Genomic DNA, 21,811 nt, shown 5'->3' with positions numbered 1-21,811 from the left:
GAGACCAGCCTACACTAAAAAATTTTAACTGAACATGGATTCAGACAGGAACACTTTACCAATTCCTACACACGGCGCGCACACACACACACACACACACACACACACACACACACGCGTTCGCACACATATGCTTCACCACGCATCTAATGAGTCACGTTACTCTCTACCACAGGTAAATGGTACTGTACCTTGATTTTAATCTCTACTTATTAGTGATTTAGAAAGCAAAGTGTAGCTTTTTCATTTTAAAAGTGTATTAAATATGGAAGATTCTAAAAAGGACAGAGAAATATATTCTTAAGCAAATAGAAAGCATTTATTTTTTTAAATGGCACGGCTCAACATACTAAAGACATACTCAAGCTGCCAATTTTTAGAGCATGGGTTTTGTTTTTTTTTTTTTAAATCTTTCTATTTTGGACAAATAGGATTAGGCTTCTTAGACAATTCTTTGTTGTTTTGACTTCAACAATTTATGCAAATGAGATGTTAATTAGTGTGATTGTAACTTAAATTATGCTTGTGTAAACCTCTCCATTGGTAGAAAAGTGTGGGAATCTACACAACTGGTATTTAAAGGAGCTGTACTAACCCCCTTCTGAAAGCCCAGTATAGCAAGATCACTTTCATGTCTTTACAATTTGTTTTTATGAGGTGATAACATTTTTACAAATACCATCATTTTTGGTTTTTTATATTGTAAGTGACAGTCTGACATTTTACAACTGGCTTATTGAAAACAAGAATTGAGCACTCTAGCAGTAACGGACATTAACTGCTGAATAGAGATTCAGATGCTAATGAGGTGAGAGGGGCTCCAGAAAGTTTTGATAAATGCTACACACACTCTAACTAGCTGTGAATGTGGGTTGACAAAGAACATCTACACCAGGGTTCAATAAAATGTAACCCTTTAAATTAATCATACTGGCAGTATTTAATAGAATGCACAACAATCTCCTTTTCTGTTGGCTCTAAAGCTGGAGAAATGCAAAGTCTTCACAAATGAATGCCCCCACATTTCCCACTCCACATTGCTACTTTCATTTGAACGTCTACAGCTGTTTCAAAAGTACTTACTGTAAATAGCAAAGTAGAAGCATAATTCAGAGCCTGACTCTTTCACAACATTTTTCTGTCTAGATTTTTCCTCATTTTTCTGTCTAGATTTAAACAAAAACTAAATAAGAAAAAAAAAAAAAGTCTGAGGTTTGAGTGCCCGGGTACAGAACCCAGAACATAGTAGTTTCTCAATAAACGACAGTTATTGTTATAGGAAAGTTCTGGCAACGTATAAAAAGAAAAACCATCTGCTCACACAGGAAAAAATAAGAAAATTCAGGAAGTAAGGCCTTCTGTCTTCCGATTCATAAACTTAAAGTAGGCCTTTGTTCTTTGGGAGCTGTTGGGCAACCTATTTTATAGCTTGGGTGAGGAATTCTCTTTATACAGAAATAATAATGTCCTATTAAGTAGAACTATAATGAGCCTTATTATCACAAATGTCAGGGAACCTCGATTTACTTTATTTAATTTTTGATGTGCACATGAATAAAACTCTTCTATTGATTGCAAACTTGTAGATTTCAACAGACTACAGCTCAAGAGATCAACCTTGTTATTTCTTGAGCAAATGCAGAGCATTAACATGTTATTTCTTCTTAAAGTGACAATCCCTAATATCCTTTTTGGTTTTTGCCAATTTTAATCTTGGCAGGAAGTGGAAATCTGTGCACTCAGCAACACTGCAATCTTGCTGGCTGTCAAAATTATGTGTCAGCCAATGCCTGAGTGGTATTCCTGTCATTTCACCATGGTAAGAAACTTATCAGTCTGACATATAAAGCCTCTAAAAGCAGCGATTTATGCCAAAATGTAGATGTACATACCCACCACCTAAATTTCATTTTTATAATTCCCACAATTATTATAACTTCCCCCAAATATATATTCAGATTGTAGCTCGACTTCAAGGATGCTTTTAAAAATTCAAGGAATAATTATGACTTTTAAAAAGCTTTCGATTAAAAGACAACTAAATTTTAAAACACACGTGTCTCCATGACACGTGCGTGTACAGTTTGAAAATATGCTTGCCTACAGGTATGGCATACTTTTTTAAAGAATCATTTTCTCCCAAACTCTCCATGTGAACTACACATCTCCAAGACAAAAAGCTAATGGTTTCTCAATAAACTGCATAAAAATGATACCTTTACCCTTCAGCAGGCACTGGTTACTCTCTGACTTTTCAAGAGTAAAACCTCTCACTTAAAAAAAAAAAAAAAGTGAGCAAGTAGAGAAATGTGCGCTATGGTTTAGAAATGGCCATTTAGCCAAATTGCATACTTGTGCTGTGTCAGCGTCCTGGCAGAGTCAACTCATTCCACCGGTCTAATGGATGGCAATTGAATTTAATTAACAAAACTCCTTTGACTTAGTTTCATACTGTGCGGAATGTAATGGAATCTCCTCTCTCTCTCTCTCTCTCTCTCTTTCTCTCTCTCTCTCTCTGGCATTCAACTAAAAATGTCCTTAACTGCTGTCCACTTTAAGAATATTAAAGGCTATACATTATACTTAGAAGATATAATACAGTCATCTCCTTCCCCATGACTTAAATTTAGTTACTGAATTATGCAACATAAAATAATTAAAAAGATACTTTGATAGTGATACACAGTATAGATTCAATTACCACAATGTATCCATTAAAGGTACTTTTATAGTATGAATAAAATGCAAATCCTCTTTATGGATCAATACCAGAACATAATTCTATTCTTCCTCCTAAAAAAAGGAAGTTAACCATTATAAATCATCTTCACATGAAAATGGTAAAAAGGTGTTCCTTTAAAAGTGTTCTGTTAATCTCAATATAGTAAGAATGTTACTTTCTCTGTTACACCCATTTTAAAACTGTATGCCTAAATTCCAGCAATATTTGATAATCAATAAACAGAAAACTTATTTACCAATCTTCTTCATACTCATCTAAATGCCTGACACTAAATTCACAGAGGCATTTCTATTAATTAAATAATCTTTTCTAAATAAAATCAAGAACACACGAAAAGAAAAAAAAAAAGGTGCTCCTAAGGGATTCCAAGTAAATACTACTCTCCCTAACTTTTGCCTGGCTGGGCACTCTGAGACAAGTTCCTATGATTGATTATTGTGGTATCGCGGAATCTTTGACTTTGAACCATAACCTTTTTTTTCGAACAATGACAGTTGGGACCTACCATTTGCCATCTGTAGAGATGGAGGGGGGAAAGGACTTCACGTACATTAATCAACCAATTAAGAACAGACTTAAACAAAACACTAAAGCATAATAAACCCCTGACTGCTTAATAGCTTTCTACTTTTAATAGTTGTCTTCCTGCAGGCTGCTCACAGGATTAGGAGGAATCTGTTCAAGTCTTAACAAAAATTGCATGAGCAAAGGGGAAAAAAAGTGAGCCATTCAAACCAGGCATTTTAAATTGTGAAAAATGCTACTGAAGGATTGATTCCACAGTTCAAATCAAAATTTAAGAGGCTGATGTACACACCACCTTATCAAGGAATCTCAAGTCAATACAAACTATGGTACTTGTCTCCACTGAAGTATCCAAAATGCTTAGTACATACAAATGATCCTCTTAGTTTGAAATTTTAGGTGACTACATTTTTAAAAGCACCACTCACTCAATAATTTATAGTATATCACTTGACATAAGGTAATTTTCCAGGAGAGTTTGAGGCTTTGGTTATTGGTAACACGGAGAAAACATAGTCATAAAAATTGGAGAAAAGTTAACAAAACAAGGTAAGGTCTTACGTTTTCTCTGATGAAAATGTGATCAGCAAATGTAGTGTTAAACAGTAAGGCATTAATTCAGTCTTGTTCACAAATAAAAAATAAATAGGAAACCAAGGGGAAAAAGTCAAGGATGCCTACCTTCACAGGTTAATTCAATACTGAATTGAAGGTACTAGCCAATGAAGTGAGAAGTGCAAGGAAATAAAAGCGTAAGATTGGAAGAGCAGAAATGAAAATGCTACTGCTTGCATTTGATATGATTAGCTGCACAGTAATCAAAAAAAAAAAATTTACAAACCACTGGCTGAAAATATGTAACAATAGCTGGATATAATAAGATCATTATACAAGAATTGACTGTATTTCTATATCAGAAACACACAGTTAAAAATATACTTTTAAAAACGCGACTTATAAAAGTGGTTTCCAAAAAGATGTTGAAGACCTGGGTGAAAAATAATTCAACTTTTCGAAAGATAAAATCTAAATAAATGGAGAGGCATACCATGTTCATAGACGTAGTAAGATTTGATAATAATAAGATGTCAATTTCCTTTCAATTCAAGGGTAGATTCAATACATTTCTAAGCAAAATCCACGCAGGATTTTTCATGAAACTTGACAAAATGATTCTATTACCTCACATGTATTAGAATTGCTATTATTAAAAAGGGAAGAAATAACAAGTGCTGGTGAGAATGTAGATAAAAAGGGAACTCTTGTACATTGCTGTGGGGACGTAAACTGGTGCAGCCACCATAAAAACAATATGGAGGCTTCTCAAAAACCTAAAAATAGGGGCGCCTGGGTGGCTCAGTCGGTTAAGCAGCCAACTTCGGCTCAGGTCATGATCTCGCGGTCCGTGAGTTCGAGCCCCGCGTCGGGCTCTGTGCTGACAGCTCAGAGCCTGGAGCCTGTTTCAGATTCTGTGTCTCCCTCTTTCTCTGACCCACCCCTGTTCATGCTCTCTCTCTGTCTCAAAAATAAATAAACGTTAAAAAAGTAAAAAAATAAAAAAAAAAAACACCTAAAAATAGAGCTACCATATGATCCAGTGATTACACTTCGGGGTATTTATCCCAAGAAAATGAAAACACTAATTCAAAAAGATATATGCACTTCCATGTTCACTGCAGCATTACATACCCTTGGCAAGATACAGAAACAACCTAAATGCCCATCCACAGGTGAAGAAACAAATGTAGTATTATTTAGTCATAAAAAGAAATCTTGTCATTTATGACAATATGAAGGGACCTTGAGGGCATTATTCTATATAAGGTAAGTCAGACAGAGAAAGACAAATACCATGTGACATTTTATATATGCAATCTAAAAGAAATAAAATAAACCAAGCTCACAGGTATAGAGAACAGACTGATGGCTGCCAGAGATGGGGGCTGGGAGATGGGGGAAATGGTTGAAGGTGGCCAAAAGATAAAAAGAAAGTTAAAAAAAAAAAAAAAAAGAGGGGCACCCGGGTGGCTCAGTTGGTTCAGTGTCCGACTTCTTTGGCTCAGGTCATGATCTCAAGGTTCATGGGTTCAAGCCCCACATTGGGCTGGGCTCTGTGCTGACAGCTTAGAGCCTGGAGCCTGCTTCGGATTCTGTGTCTCCCTCTCTCTCTGCTCCTCCCCTGCTTGTGCTCTAATCTCTCAAAAATGAATAAAGGTTAAAAAAATTTTATATCAAAGCTAATTATAAGGGCTTAGCAACTGAACTAGCATGTTGTTGGTACAGGATAGACAAATTAATCACTAGAACAGAGAACCCAAAAACAGACCCACGGAAATATGAAAACTTAACAAATGACAGAGGTGCCATTGAAGATCATTTGGGGAATAGAGAAACTATTCAATAAGTGATAAAGTGGAAACTGTTATTCACATAGAAAAACAAATGAAACTGGATCCCTACCTCACATGACACACAAAAATAAATTCCAAACGGAATACAGATGTAAATGTCAGATGAACATTTAAGGATGTATAAAAAATACCATCTATTTCCAAACTCAGAGTAAAGAACGGTATTTTAAACAGGACACAAAGCACCAACTGTAAAACAGAAGATTAATAAACTTTTACTATATTAAAATCAAGAATTTGTGTACATCGAAGATATCTTAAAGAAAATGAAATAATAAGCCACAAGTTATGAAAAGATATTTGCAAACACATAACACAAAAAAAGTAGAATCCAGGCTATATATAGAATTCCTAACAAACCAACAAGAAAAAGACAAGCAACAAAATAGGGAAAAAAATGAGTAAAAGACATGAGCATTGATTTCACAGAAAAAATAGTGGCTTACAGATATACAAAAAGATGTTTCATCTCATTATTAATAAAATTAAAAATGCAAATTAAGGCTGCAATAGAATATCATTTTATAGTTACCAGACTGGCAAAAAGTAAAAAATCTGGCATTGGTGAGTGTTGGAGAAAACAGAATCTTTTGTACAGTGCTACCGCCAGTGAGAGTGTAAACAGATACAAATAGTTAATAAAATAGCAGTATCTTCTTTTGAAATGTAACACTTACACACTCTGTGATTCAACAATTCCACTATTAGGTACATACCCTAAAGAAAACCTTATACATATGCTCCGCTAAACATGTTACCTACCATACATAACACTTGTTAGTTGCAAGAAACTAGAAATATCCCATCAATCCACCACTAAATGGCATATTACACAAGAAAGAAGAATAAATTACAGTACACTGTAACATTAGAAACATTAGAAACATAATGTTGCATGAAAATGCAATTTCCAGGATCATGTACATATGTATGTGTATATATATGCATACATGTATGTATACATAATTTTTATAAAACTTAATAAGACTTAACAAGATATTTGATACACATATATGTGGTGAAAACATTTTTTTTTCATAGGAGGGGAACAGTAAACACAATACTCAGGATAATGGATGATATTTTCAGGGAACATAGAAGTAAATGCAAGGTATTGGTAATATTCTCCTTCTTGAGTGCAGTTGTAGATTCACAGGTCTTCGTTATAATATCTTACATATATTCTTACATTGAAAAACAAAGTGAAAATAATGAAATCAAACCAGTAATGTTTATTAAAATAAATGATTTTTCACAATATCTTAGTCTTTCAGCAACAGTCCTAAAAAGTTTTAAAAGAAATACAACTGAATACCTATGTTGACTTATTTTAATAACACTGTCCCTTTTTTCTCTAAGAAAATGTATGAATAATCAAATTGAGGGGTGGGAATCTTCATTCTTTTTTACTTGAATGATATAAATAATTTGTATTTTGAATCCAATCTCAGCTCCCCATGCCAACAGGGAGGATGCTGTGATAAAGGAAGAAACTCCAGTATGGACAAATTCAAACAGCAGATAATCCACATTTCTGCTTGACTTAAAATGCATCAGTCAGCCTTTTAACATTGCATTTTATGTCCTGATTATACTTGGTTTCAAAGAACTTCTATTCTTGGGAAGGGACTAAGAAAGGACGATCCACGTTTATTGTAGATGGTTGGGCAGTAATACATACACACACACACACACACACACACACACACACACATCATATACTGTATGTCATATATCACACACACACACACACATCTTTCTGTGTGTGTGAAGAAATCAACAAGGTGGTATTGTTGTGGTTTGGCAGAGAGGGGATGATAGAGGAATACAAAGCTGCCTTCCAATGAAAATGTCTTATTATAAATAACTCAGTTAAAGAACTGAGTTTCTATGAATTGTCTCCAAGAGAAAATTTTTGAAAATCTGACTGAACAGGAGTGGCATGCAGTCCACAAGGATGAATTTAACTGAAAGGGGGCCGTCCCTGTTTCACTAGGAGCCTGGTCAGAATTCCAGCACATGTGTTTTACAGGTACACAGATTACGCTGTTCTTTAAAAAGACATTCTACTTCAAAATGCCTTCCCAGGTATGCTGAAATAAGAAAATGAAATAGCAATGTCTTTCCATCCATACTTTGCCAGAATAAAGGTGATCACCAGATGCAAAAATATTATCAGAGAATTAAGTAATAATTAAATAAGTTAGAATTTCACTGATAAGCATTATAGCCGCTGATATAAAGTTACTGTCTACTAGTCAAGATCCCTCCACTATATGCCATCTAAGTACACACTCCTCACCCTGAGAGGTGCTCAGCTAGCAACACCAAACAAGAGAAGATGAATACAAGAAAGGCCACGAATTCATCGTGATAGCTTCAACTACAGAATAAAACTGGAAAATAACCAATTTTTTTCCAGATGCTATAATTTCACTAATTAAACATCTCCTTTAGAAATCAATAATCCTCTAACAGAGAGAGAAATTAGAATGCTTTCTAATTCAAGTTCTTAAACATAATTTTTCCTACAATTTTAAGAAAGGAAAAATAGATATTTACTTCAATACAGTCTGGGGCTAGTGTTTTTGTCATTCAAAGATAATTTCTGAATTATTGTATGACAGTCTACAGTATCACAACAGATATTTTTCCTTCTCAAGATTCTTATTACATAGCTATGCATTGACCTTGACCTGAATCTTATAATTCAGAAACAAGAATGGAATTGCAAGGAGACACATATTAAAATGCAAGTTTTTTCATTAGCCTAACAGTTATAAAATGTTCCAATCTTACGAAGTACACTGGTCAAATCCCACACTTTCTACCACTTTGCAAAGTACAGGCGGGCACACTATCCTCTCTGCAGCTCTGAGATCCAATTAGGATGTAACTGAAAAAAAAAATTACATTCTAGTTTTCATTCCCCACTAGAATATTTTTAGTGACTGTTCACCTAAAGAAGATGTCCAGATTTTGGTCCCCTTTAATAGTCTATGAAAGCACAAAAGAATGTGCTTCATTTTCAGTTTTCAAGAAAATTGATTTTCATATGATTTTAAAAGTTCTTGTTTCTCATTATTTTTAAGGTTTCAGAGAAAAAAAAATGGAAGACAGTAATGTATATTCTGTCAAAATGCTTCCATTATTCTTTGCTGAAACCAGTAGGAGGTTTTAGATATGAAGACGGGGCCAGACGGAAACACTTTACGGGAAAATCTGCAGTGGAACGGTGTTGATAATGAACATGCCTAGAGAAATAAAATCATGAATGCTGTATGTGTTGGGGGGGAAGAAACTCTTATCTTCAGTTGGGTTCTGTTTCCCTTAGAGAGGCTTATGTTACCCTACAATCAATAGGTCTCCAATTAAACAAAGAAGATTTACATATGCTGGTGCATTTTGGAGCTAATGAAATTGGTCTAACAGTTTTAATGAGGGCACAGCACTGGCTAGCAGGGGGAACTTAGAGGAGTCACCACATACAATGGGGCCCAACGCCTTCATTCTGATCTTTAACTCTTCTACTACTACTGCCTCTGGCCTCTCGAACCATGCCAAAAGGTACCCTGCTTCGTTAAGGACAGACAAGCCTGGAAATTCTCACTTGAGGTAAGGGTATGATCCACAAACACTTTCCCTGCAGAGCAAGACAGTGCGGGGTTCAAAAACAAACAAAAATGGGTGCCATCTTGAGCAGAGTGCTCCATTTTTAATCAAGATCATGCTTTTTAAAAATTCAAGCATGAAGCTGATATCCTTTACTCTCCCTCCCAGCAGGGCACTGAGCACACAGTAGGTACTTGATAAATGCCTGCTGGTGGATAAAGGGGACTCCCTCACAAAGAAGTTGGAGCGGTGGCTTTATAACTTGATCACTTTCCTGGGTACACAGTTCAGATAAAAGTCAAGACCAGGATCTTAGATGGGAAAACAAACAGCCTGAATGTTTTTTTTATAAATAGTCTAGCATCACAAAACCTTTATTTTCAGAATTAATGACTATTCACATGTCAGTACCTCCTTTGGGTTAACATGAAACTTTGGATTTTGGTGAAGAAACAAAAATCAGTTAACATGATAAAGTGAGAAGGGAAAATCATTCTGACCAAACAACAACAACAAAATTAAGCATAAATTCAGTATTCCTGAGGGAACAAAAGCTATATTATATGTCACCTAGTTTTTCAATCCATATTATAAACATCTCACAACTTTTTGCTTTGTTCAAGCCTGATTTTCCACTTTGGTCACTAGCTCAACAAACGTACTGAACACACACCAGGTGGTGAGCCCTACATACCCGTATGGGGGAGGGCACACAAAAATAAATACAACTCAGTCTCTGCTCATAAAGAAATCACAGCCCAATTTGGAAGACAGATCATTTTATTACGATGCATGAAGTTCTAACGGTGAGCACTACCACAGTGCTAACAGGACACTGTGGAAATGTCGGGAAGGGGCCCTCAGCCAGTGCTGGGGTCAGAAGAAGGCCTAAGCAATGTTAACCAATTAAAGGTGAGTGAGGATGTGCTCAGTAGAAGGAATGGTACACACACACACACACACACACACACACACACATATCTATCTATCTATCTATCTATATAGATAGATAGATAGATAGATAGATAGTATATAGTATATATAACATATGGGTGCCTGAGTGGCTCAGTCGGTTGAGGGTCTGAGTCTTGATTTTGGCTCAGGTCATGATCCCAACGTTGTAGGATTGAGTCCTGCATCAGGCTCTGTAGAAAGTATGCAGCCTGCCTGGGATTCACACTCTCTCTCTCCCTCTGCCCCTCTCCCCTGCTTGTGCTCTAAAATAAAATTTAAAAAAACAGAAAATATATTTAAAAAAAAATATATATATATATATGCACATTTACAATGATATAAAGTGTGACCACAGCCTTCAGCAAGAAGGCAGCCTGTCCCTGTATACTCCATGAACCAAAATTCTCATTTATCACCTCGCATGTGCACTCTCCAATTTCAAGGTTAGTTGTATTCACTGTTAACTCAATCTAGAAAGGGAATATACTCACTTTAATTATCCCACATTTGTCTAAATACACCTTACCCTCATTTAAATATGGCAGCTACTCTCTTGATTACAAATAGGAACGTTCGATAACGCACAGCATCGTGAAAGTGGCCTTGTCAGAAGCATGAGTCATTCCACACACTAAGTTCCTTACATCCTGAAACCCCCTCTCAGAGGTCAGCTCCTACCTCTAAAAGTTCAAGGATCCAAAGCTGACACATTAGAGTTTATTGAAACATCACCCTGGTGGGAATCTGCAATTGGGTATTCAGTCCAAATTTAAAGACAAACAATTCCTTTTCCAGATGTTGGACCCAGACAATGAGAATACTCTGAAACAACTTCCTCCTAAATAACAGATTTAAAAACAGAAAAGGGTATTATATTGCAGAGTCACAATTCTAATCTGAATATATAGGATTTAAAATATACTACATTAATGAAGTCTGCTTAGGGTTAATGTGTTCAGCTTTACTCATATCACGTGAAAGAAACCAGAATAAGGCCAGAACTATAAAAATGCTATTCAAGATTACAAGGAAAGAAGGTATAGGGGAAGTGAAGGGGGGAGATTCTGAAGATGAGTTAGCAAAAACAGAGATTTTCAAACTTGTTAAACTTCCATTATCTGGAGATAAAACACTCTTAGAATAAAGGGAACATCAGCTGTTGCTAAAAGCATCAGGTAAATTTTAAAGTCTGTATCCAGGTGGCTTATTTAATCTGAAGACAACATGGTTCTCCCTGGAGGAAATGAACTGCTAACATCCCATGAACTCTATCAAGTTTGCCTCACTTCTCTTACTGCCTGTAAAACAAAGAAATCTGTCTTCAGTTTCATGATGTCCCACATGGTACTGTGACTAATCCCCAACCATTTTTATTTACAGTGTTCGGAGTGAGTTTCTATGACAATCCCATGCCATTCTCAATGTTACACACAGATTTTCTGCCTTTTGAAAATAATTACAGAACAAATCATTTGTTCTGCACTCTATATAAAGAAAAGCACACTTATTATTGGCTGGGCAAACAGATTTCACTCTCAGATTAAACAATAAGCAGATAGAACAGAGAACCAAAAAAAAAAAAAAAAAAAGGAAAAAAAAACCACAAAAAACTCCAATATCCACTGTTTGGGACCACCAGATTTTTGGGTCGTTATTTGTGTTTCATTTATCAGACATGCGATAGTTCTCCTTCCTATCACCATCTGTACACACTTTCCCAGAAGACCCTCACAGCTGTCCCATTAACACACTAACACACACTCGCACATATAGGACCTCTTCTGTGCTTTCTGTCTGAATGCAATCCATATCTGTTTTCTTTTCACAGGAGAAAGAAAGGCAAAGCAGCTTGAGACCTCGGACAACTTAAAATCCACTTCAGTGTAAAAGTCTCAAGATTGCTAACTTTCTTCAGAGATAGAGGAAAACAGAGAATTTAAGTGGCTATAATACTGAGACTTGGCTGTGTTTTAGGAACTACCACCAACTGCCAAATGAATTCACCATGGCTTGCTCTCCAAGGCCTTCCCTTCCTTTCTGTTTGTCACTCCCTCATTCTCCTGCTGTTTAGTTTTCCTATAACTCTGTTTTATCCTCCGGCATTACAAGAAGGATGGCCTCTAAAGAAGAAATAGAACTTTTTTGTGCACCAACATGCCACAGTGAACTATTAAGTAATAAAAAACACCTGTGCCCGGTCCTGTCTCTGCTTGGGTTTTCTTTCCACTTCCACGGATAGTTTTGACATAAGAAAACTGAAAATTTAACAACGTAGTAGAAGTATCATCAAATGAGAGAATTCCTCAACATGTACCAATGGTACAGTAAGGAGGCAACAGCAACAGCTGGTTCTGCAAATGTTCAAAACTTCCATGGGGCGCCTGGGTGGCTCAGTCGGTTAAGTGTCCGACTTCAGCTCAGGTCGTGATCTCACAGTTTGTGAGTTCGAGCCCCGCGCTGGGCTCGGAGCCTGGAGCCTGCTTTGGATTCTGTGCCTCGCTCTCTCTGCCCATCCTCCCACTCATGCTCTGTGTCTCTCTGTCTTGAAAATAAACATTAAAAATTTTAAACAAGGGGCACCTGGGTGGCTCAGTCGGTTAAGCGTCCGACTTCGGCTCAGGTCATGATCTCACGGTTCGTGGGTTCGAGCCCTGTGTCAAGGCTCTGTGCTGACAGCTCAGAGCCTGGAGCCTGTTTCAGATTCTGTGTCTCCCTCTCTCTCTCTGCCCCTCCCCAACTCGTGCTCTCTCTCCCTGTGTCTCAAAAATAAATAAACATTAAAAAAAATTGTTTTTAATTTAAAAAAAAAAAGCTTCCTATGGGCTATTAGTTTGTAAGGATCCTACTTCAAAAACATCAAAAGCTTTGAAATCTTAGTTTCTGGATCAATTTCACCCGAGATGGCATCAGCTCGTCTCATAGTATTTTCTTCAGTTTTGTATCCTTGGCATCTAGCACGGTGCCTAACAGGTAGCAAGCGCTCAAAATATGTTTCCTGAATCAAGTTGCCAGTGACGTGGTAGAATCTGTCAACGAAGGCAACCGAGGTAGATTTTCTATGCCAACACCAACCAAAGAGCCTGTGGTAACAACAGGCTACAGTGGTCCTCCAATTCACACGAGAATGTTCTATCTTCGGAGCTCCTGGGATGCATGCACTTGGTGTCTTCACCTTGTAAAATGAAGACCGCCTCCTTCAAGGTTTGAAACGCTGAAATCTATTAACAAACCAGAAAAAGCTCTAGTCGCTCACTATTTTTTCAGCTTCAGAGAAAACCATGGCTTTCAGCACTGTTACATACTTCCAGTGAAAACTTTTACCCCATCCATAAATTCAGGGGTGGCGCTCAGAGAGCCTGATATCTTGGGGAACACCCTGGAGATAAAAAGCCCTAACCACTAACTAACCATCATACCATGGAGATGTTACTCAGCCTCTCTGCGTCTTCATCTGCAGAAAGGTAATTATAACAAAAAGCTCCCCTACCTAAATTTAAGGTTTATGTGAAAAGCTAATAAAATAATATATATGAAAAGCCAATTTAAATATTATAGAGGTTAACCACACAAGTCTGGGTTCTGATGGATCTGGCTTTAATCCTGGTTTCGCCACTTACTCTTGGCAAAACCCTGAGTGAGTTACTAACACTCTCTGAGCCTCTGTTTCCCCGAATAATGGGAGTAACCCACAACAGAAGTCAACTACCATCTCTGCTCACCCCTGCCACCCAACATGAACAATTCTCCCAAACTTGGAGAGGTCCAAAAGGAAAACAAAATAGAAACAAAGAAACCCACATAAAACCAGAGAAGCCCGTATCCACAGTTTAGAAAAACCAACAAAGCCAACCCTAAGAAAAGGCACCCAGATATGTAAATTCCTGGAGATGCCCAAAATATTTAGAGTCTATCACAGAACGCTCTACGTACAGAGCAAAAGGCACTGTCCTGTCTTCACTTTTAAACAAGGCGATTGGTAATAAAGGGCCAGAAATGTGCATCTCTAAGTGGGAATCTGTGCTCCTCCCCAATCTATCTGTTTCCATCCACTTCTGCTGTCTCATGACACGTCTTCACGGATTCAGCATTGCCCCCACCCCAGAACCTCTGAGGCTCAACTGTAAATAAAGTAAAAAAGCTGTGCATAATCAGTCTTTATACAGCAAAATTGAAAATGTCTCTCTTTGAAGAATTACAAAGCTTTCTGTCTGAAACCTCTGACCTTTCTAGAGGAATCAGAGTCACTGTAGTTTAAAAATGTAGGTGGTAAAAGTACAAAGGATTACATTTATCCATTTTGCATGTTTGCCGTCTTTTCTGAGATGAGGAGCAAATATCTTTAGAACAATTAGTGCTTCAACCCTAACATTTCAGGCTGTCATATCCTCATTCTCCAAAGAACTGTGTACATCCTGGCCCCGATGAGATGGCACTTTTCTGTTAATTACTTCTCCCACTTTATTTTACGGAAAATCTAAAAGCACACGAATTCCAGAACCTTCCTTGAAAGTAAGACTTTTGTCCATACGGTGGATACACCAAGAAAATAATTTTAAAAATCATTTGACTGTTATTTAAAACCTCTGTAATTCTTGACTGGGTAGGGAGGAGGAGGGACTTCCAAAAGTACATCTAACAGAAAAAAAGAAAGAATTCTTAATAAAAGTCCTTGTCACATACTAAGAGCCCATACAATAAAAGTACTGCAATGACTATCCTTCCCTGACAGGAACATACAACAATAGTTATGCTGTTGAACAGCATCAAGTTACAAAGACTTCATTCTCAGAAGTTACTTGAAACTCCTCTCCAAAAAGAGAACCTCCACCATTTAAAAGAAGGGGAGGAAAAGCCAACTAAATGAATCAGAGACGTTAGTAACCTACTAATTTTTCATGCAATATGCGTCCGTGCGAAAATCTTGCTATGGTCACACAAAGATACCGAGCGGCTTTTGCCAAATTCTTATCCAGAACCCTTGCTTGACCTTAAACGTTTGTAACCCACTCATCTTTAACTCCCAATTACTTAATGCTAAAATTATGTTCTCAGCTCTACGTTGGTTTCCATCAACATCTTTAATACCTAATACTATTTACAAATTGTGTTCAGCATAAAAGATATTTATGATTTTCACTGCTAATCTGCCATGGTGTCTGAGCCCATACAGCTCTGCTGAATAGGATGCTTACGAAGGTTTACATGCAGATACATAGTATCTTAATTACTCATTCTATAGTGAGCTCTTTAAGCATCTCCATTCCTCACTCATTTGGAATGTTTAAAAATGCCACGGAGAAGGGCTTGATGTCATCTAAACACTGAAATCCATCTGTCTATGGCCCTCTTTTGACTTTACTCCTTCTGCAGCCAAATTTTTCACAAAAGTTGATGAGAATTTGTCAACCTAAGGACTTGTAATGTCAGCTCCTTTGAAAGGCAATGGAATATTTGAAAGTGACAATGATGGGATCCTGCATGTAGAATATTCACTGCATGTAGGAGTTTAAAATTAAATAATCCCTTTAAGATTAAAATACGCAGAATTCGAGATGCTTCCAATAGGGGAAGAGGCAGGCACATAACAGCAGAGACAGTTCTGAGTTCCCCATAGTAAATAATATGTCCCTAATTTTGAAAATTAAATAATTGATATAGTAGCACAAGTTCCTATTATCCACTGACAAATAAATAGCTTTCCATACCAAGAATTACCACTCAGATCAAGCTATAAAACTCACCACAGATACATCTTCCCCAACAGCATGAACATGTTGCACTATCCAATCATGGGCTGGCAAAATTACAAAAGGAAATAAAATCACCCAAACCATAGCAACAAAGACAACAGCCTGACAATGGCAGATGCTAAACAGACATACATACAAATTTTGAAATTGTATTCGTTTTTAAAGATACGTCTTATTGTTACTTTTGTTTCACCTCACATTTTTAACCTACGAAAATAGCCATTAAAATATTTATCTGAATATATATGCTCTGAAAACTATTTGGTCTGGAAACTCAGAGGTTATTGGGACCACCATAAACACTCATCAGAGACATCAAAAGGGATGCAGTATGGGACAATGGGGTGTGAATCCTATTTTTTTATTCCAATCCTCTTGTTTCCAATTTATACTTTTACTCATACACTTCAGTTTTCTCTTTCTGGCATAACTGACAGTGACTCCGAACAACCCTAACTTTTAATTTATTAGCATTTCTAAAAAAGCAACTTCAAAAGCAAGCTACATTTCTATTTTATTCAATATAAATTCAGCTCAGCAGCTTATTTTTTAAATAAACCCTAGAAGAATTAATAGACATATAATGAATGTAGTATAAATTATAATTACTGGTCTTTTTTTCTATTTACAATTAGAAAATTCATGTTGAATGGGGCTTTGAATTTTTACACTGAGGTCATTAAGAATTAATCTTGCTTAAGTTTAAAGATATGAAAATAAGGGTATTAAATATATCCATCAATTAATCAGTCATTTAAGGGCATTAAGATGAACCTTGTTCCTCTTTTCATTTTTTCTTTCTCTTTAATATTAAAAAACAATTTTAACAAATAAAACTCAATTTTTGCTTTTTTTTAAATAAAGATACACGAGGCCGTAATCAAAGGATCTGTTTAGAGTAATGTAAATTTAAATTTTTTTTATCTAATCATGAAGAGAAGTTAGAAATATACCTTTTGTGCACATAAGAAAATATGTACAAATTTTACCTCGTAAAACATTACGTGCAATTCTGATTTTTAAACTAATGTTTGCTTTAATTCTCAGTGGCTTCCCAAAACACCTAGAACCAATTCATCTATCTTAGAAAAAGGGGGGGAGGGGATCTTAAACCTGTTATAGTGCTTGTATTCACTGAGCTTCAACATTCTAAAAACAAGAAAGAACAAGTCACTCCAGACTTTGGACCCCAACACTGACAAAAGCATAAGAACGTTTTCTCCCTCTCTTAGCCAAGTATGGACTCATTCTGTGCCTCAGAACTGGACTCCACAGTCAGAACGTCTCCATGGGAAGGGTCTGGATTTTGACTTTTTTCTTTCCCTCTGATTCAAGGTAGGTGTGGGATACCATTTAAATGACACCCGACCCCCACACGACAGGATAAGAGAGAGGGATACAGAGCGGATCTTAACTGTAAGTGGAAGAGAAGTGGTTTGGAATCAGAAGGCCTCGGTTTTAATCTTACTATACACATGTCACTTGCACACTCTGAGACTTTATTTTCGCCTGCACAAATGAAGAACACATATTTATTTACAATATTGCCATGATTTTTTTAAGAAAAGAATAAGAAAGGAAGAGAGAGAGAGAGAGAGAAAAAAAAAACTACCATGTATGGCAAAACTCAGATAATGCTTGCCGCAAAACAGACAACTCAATAAAAGTTCACCTTCCTGCCTTCCTTTCTTCCCCCATGTCCTTTTCTTTACTTTCAATTGATCTAGGTCCAAAATATTTACCACTAGGAAAGCGTGTGAAAGACATGAAGAGAAGTAAGTTTAAAGGTCTCAAAGAACACTAAAGCTATTCTACTTCAATCTCTAGCTATTATCATTGCCCTGATCATTTCTAGGTTTGGGATTAGCAATATATTATGCTTCAAGGAAGACCAACACAGGCCAAGATACGTATCAAGAAAGAGAGAACTTTTTTCTCTTAATTTTGTCTTATTTAGTTGCTTTTGCAAAGAGAACGGCAAAAATATCCTCTCCACGTGGTTGTCACAATTTGTCAACTGCGGACTTCTTTCTCTGCCTCACAAGCCATGTTTATTTAACTAGAATATTCATAGGAGGGCTAGTGCTGTTATCAGAGAAAATATACTTTTACACTGAGAAATGATCGTAAGGACACATGAAGCGTTGTTTGCTAATATTCTGGGAAAGACCTAGGGTAAAAGTTGTTTCTGTCTTGGCAGCAGCTAGACAATTCTGCTAAGTTCAGAGGGACTCTAAAGTTTAGATCAATAATCTGTATCTTACAGTTGCCGAAACAACAGCCAAAATTTTGATAACACTGTAAGTTATCGCTTTAAAAAGCAAGATGGTAATAATCATAAACATCTCAACAGTCCCTTTCCCAAGTTTATGCATGTCACAGTGTCCCTTACGGGACCCTTCAAAAGATAAAAAGAATTTTCGCAAAAGTTTTCTTTTCTAAAATTTTGAATAGGAACTCCAAAAGCCCCAAACACTCTCTGAGTCTGAAACAAATGGTGCCAAAACACGCACGCAGGGGGACGGATTATAAAATTCTCCACTTGATACCTAGGTGCTTGGGATCCTTTTACAGTCACTACTTAAACCAAAACACTTTGAGAGCATCTCCATTTGCGATTAAATTCACAGTTTTGTGTTTCTTAACAAAGCATGCCAGTTCATTCATTCTCTTCCTCCTCCACCTGACTTCTTCCTTCCCCTTACCCCACACCTCCCACCTCGCAAGGATGTAGAGTTTATAATATATTTTAAAACAAGATTTAACCTCTAAATAAAGATGGGGAAATTATTGCTGAGATGGTAATAAACTGGTGTTTAACATTCTCAGTGAATTCAATCTGTATTTCATGCTTTTGCTTCTATTCTAACCTCAGAATTGCTTTCAATAATCTATATTAACATTTGCAAGCAATTAGAATTGTTGCTGCTTCTGTGCAAGTTTTTAAAAACTGACAGGCCATTCTGCATCCTGTGGAAGCAGCTTGAGGCCTTAACCAAGTGAAACACCCAGTCCTACTGTGTACAGCAGTGACCACAACAAAGGCTGTGGTTTCTCCCACACTAGCCCTAAATAGGTTTAAATTAATGCTATTCATCACTGGGTGGAAAAGAAGACAAGGCAAATCTAAGCCAGCAGCATTGGGAAATTTCTTACCAACATTCAAACCTCTTAGCCATAAATGAGCTGACCTCCGTTCATAAGTTTACTCCGAACAACCTTTCCTCCCTATTCCTATACCCTCTCTGCCTTTGAATTTCCATCTTTTTCACTACATTCTAGACAAAGGATATTGTTACTACCCTCAAGTTACACAAACATTGAAGGACATAAAAGCCATATTTATCTCAAGTCTGTTGACTGTTGGTGCTATTTCCTTTAAAGAATTAAAAGACAAAAAAATAAATGAAATTTTCTAAAATGGTGCATATACCAATAATTTGGAATGGATCAGTCAGCCACAAAATCTACCTTGAGTTTAGCTTAAGATTACGGTTAGAGTTTGAGACAGGGTGGTACTTACTCTTTTAATTTGAAACGTCACTGTGTATTAGTCTTACTCCCTCTTTTTCTGAATACAGCTTATTATTCTAAATCCCAGAAACTAGCTGCACACCCTTCTACTAAGGAGTTTACTGAGGTACTGAAAAAGCGTAATTACATAATGCTCGTCCTAAACTTGAACATAAATACACACATACGCATGTATGCCTGCTAACAAAATATACTGAACATATTTTAGATATGCAATACTGATGCAAACTAATGCACTAAGTCACTTAAAAATTAAGAAATTACCGTAACTAATTCAGCATAAAATTATAAACTATAACAATCTAACATTAGTCACTTAAAAATGTTTACAATCCTTATTCTATATGCTCTGCTAACCTTACACATATAGTTACAGTGTATTTAAAGTAACAGCTTTTTAAAAAAAGAAATCATTTGCAGTGCTCTAAAGAGCACTCTGTGTGCAGCCTGAATGTGCACACACATGCACACGAAGCACACACACGCTCATACACAGACACTCCCAATCTTACACCTGCTCTGAAGCAGTAGGAAGTGAATTCTCAATCTGTCAACATGACCATCTGGTCTATCTGCATATCACGGCTTTCTCTATTACTATATGAAGGAATGGCAATCATGAAGCCAAAATAAAACTAAAATGCACCTGAATGGGACTATCTCTCCCTTTGTTGAAATGGAATAATACGTGGCACATCAGAATAAAACTGGCCGAATGTAAATAATTTAAAGGGAGCATTCACAACAGCATGATTAAATGAACAATATGGTGCAAGTAATGTGGTCATCAGTAATACTGGCCGTACAGGTTTACAGAACAGGTACCAGACTTCCCACACACCGCAAATAGCTCTTTCAGTGAGTGACAGGACCGTTACTATTCCTGGTCCAAGCAAAACTAAGCAAAGGGAGCAGCAGGGCCAGCATGGAAGCAACCAGTAGCTGCTGTAGTAAAACAGTACTGTGTAAAATTGGTCACCTTCTACCTTAAAACTAACACTACTCGTGTTAGGACACTGGGACAAATTCAATTCACTCTGTCACTGGCTAATCAACAATTACAGTAACTACCTGACAAATTCCGGTCATTTATTAGTCTTTCAAAGCAAATTTTAAGGCCACTAAAAATACTTCCAGTCTTAGGAAATTCCTCATCTGCAAAAAGTGAAGATGCTTATTGCAATTTAGCTTTGGGCCTTATGCCGCTCGAAAATTAGCAAAGGCCTTACTCAGTTGATTTAAATATAATTCTATTTATTTAATTTTACTTTTTAAATGTCTCCACACGGCTGCCTCAGAGCTTTCATTCCACCTCACAGCAGGTAATAGCTATCAAAAATAAATTGTGACACTATCATTCTATAGTTTAGATACAGCAACTTACCTCTATCTAAGAGAGGAGTCCTTAAAAAGTCGAACCTCCCAACAAAATTTACCGAACTCAACTGAGAATCTTTCTAGAATCTGATTACATTACCAGAAGTTATACAGACGCGGTTAAAAAAAAAAAAAAAAAAAAAAAAAAAAAACTCTCCAGAAAGTTCTCGGTTGAGTGCCTACTAATGAACAAAGGTTAACTTTATCTAAAAGGTCAAATGCCTGGTGGCTAAGGTTATGACCTTAACAACTTAAATTGTGACCTTGCCACGTGCCGGGTATATTGTAGATTCTGATTCAGATCATCTGGTAAAGACTGGTCATAAATTAGCTTTACTGTTACACGCCCACAAAGAAAGCCATTTGCCACAATTCCATAATATCTCCAAGTTGTCATACGATACATACGGAAGGACAACTCAAATAAAGACCAAATTAAGGGCATAAAATGGTTTTACTCTTTTATACTTTTAACGAGATGAAATTCTCAGGCTTATGGAATCACTCCAATTTCATTACCCTTGTTACTGTTTATCAGCCACAAAATTCAGACAGTTCTAACACCACTGGATTTAGAGGGGAAAAAAATTGGAAGGTGGTTTATGTATTGTATTTTAGCATCTCAATCAGTCTTAGGAGAAATCACCTCCACTTTTAAAGAATGATTGATTCTGCACTAGCTTCCAGTATTCATACGTGTGTTCTAAGATTTCAACTTCCTACCAATGAAAAAGCTGAGGCTTGAAGCAATAATTATTGTACAAGTTTTTAAAAGGGAAAAAAAATCTTATTTTGGGAGCTATGTAGTGGAGGAAATGGCATTTTGGAAGAAAAAAAAAAATCCAACATTTTCAGAGAGAGTGGGAAAAAAAATTTACTAAAGGTGAAAAGGCCACAATGGTTTT

The 21,811-nt window shown here is 36.6% G+C and overlaps 1 protein-coding gene across 11 annotated transcripts in view; it reads right to left on the bottom strand.

Annotated features, from left to right (window-relative positions):
• Positions 1 to 21,811, bottom strand: part of NFIA (nuclear factor I A) — a 376,639-nt gene that overhangs the window by 341,009 nt on the left and 13,819 nt on the right. The window contains exon 3 of one of the 11 annotated variants that reach the window (XM_043575134.1): positions 8,235 to 8,381. The exons of the other annotated variants lie outside the window; for them this stretch is intronic. Coding sequence (XP_043431069.1) covers positions 8,350 to 8,381 — 32 coding nt within the window. The 3' untranslated portion in view covers positions 8,235 to 8,349. Of the gene's footprint in view, positions 1 to 8,234; positions 8,382 to 21,811 lie in introns of those variants that run through there. 11 annotated transcript variants of the gene reach the window in all.

Source organism: Prionailurus bengalensis, chromosome C1, assembly GCF_016509475.1.
Source record: "Prionailurus bengalensis isolate Pbe53 chromosome C1, Fcat_Pben_1.1_paternal_pri, whole genome shotgun sequence".
NCBI classification, from domain to species: domain Eukaryota; kingdom Metazoa; phylum Chordata; class Mammalia; order Carnivora; family Felidae; genus Prionailurus; species Prionailurus bengalensis.
Note: the sequence above shows the minus strand (reverse complement) of the source record. Positions and strands in the feature narration are given on the sequence as shown.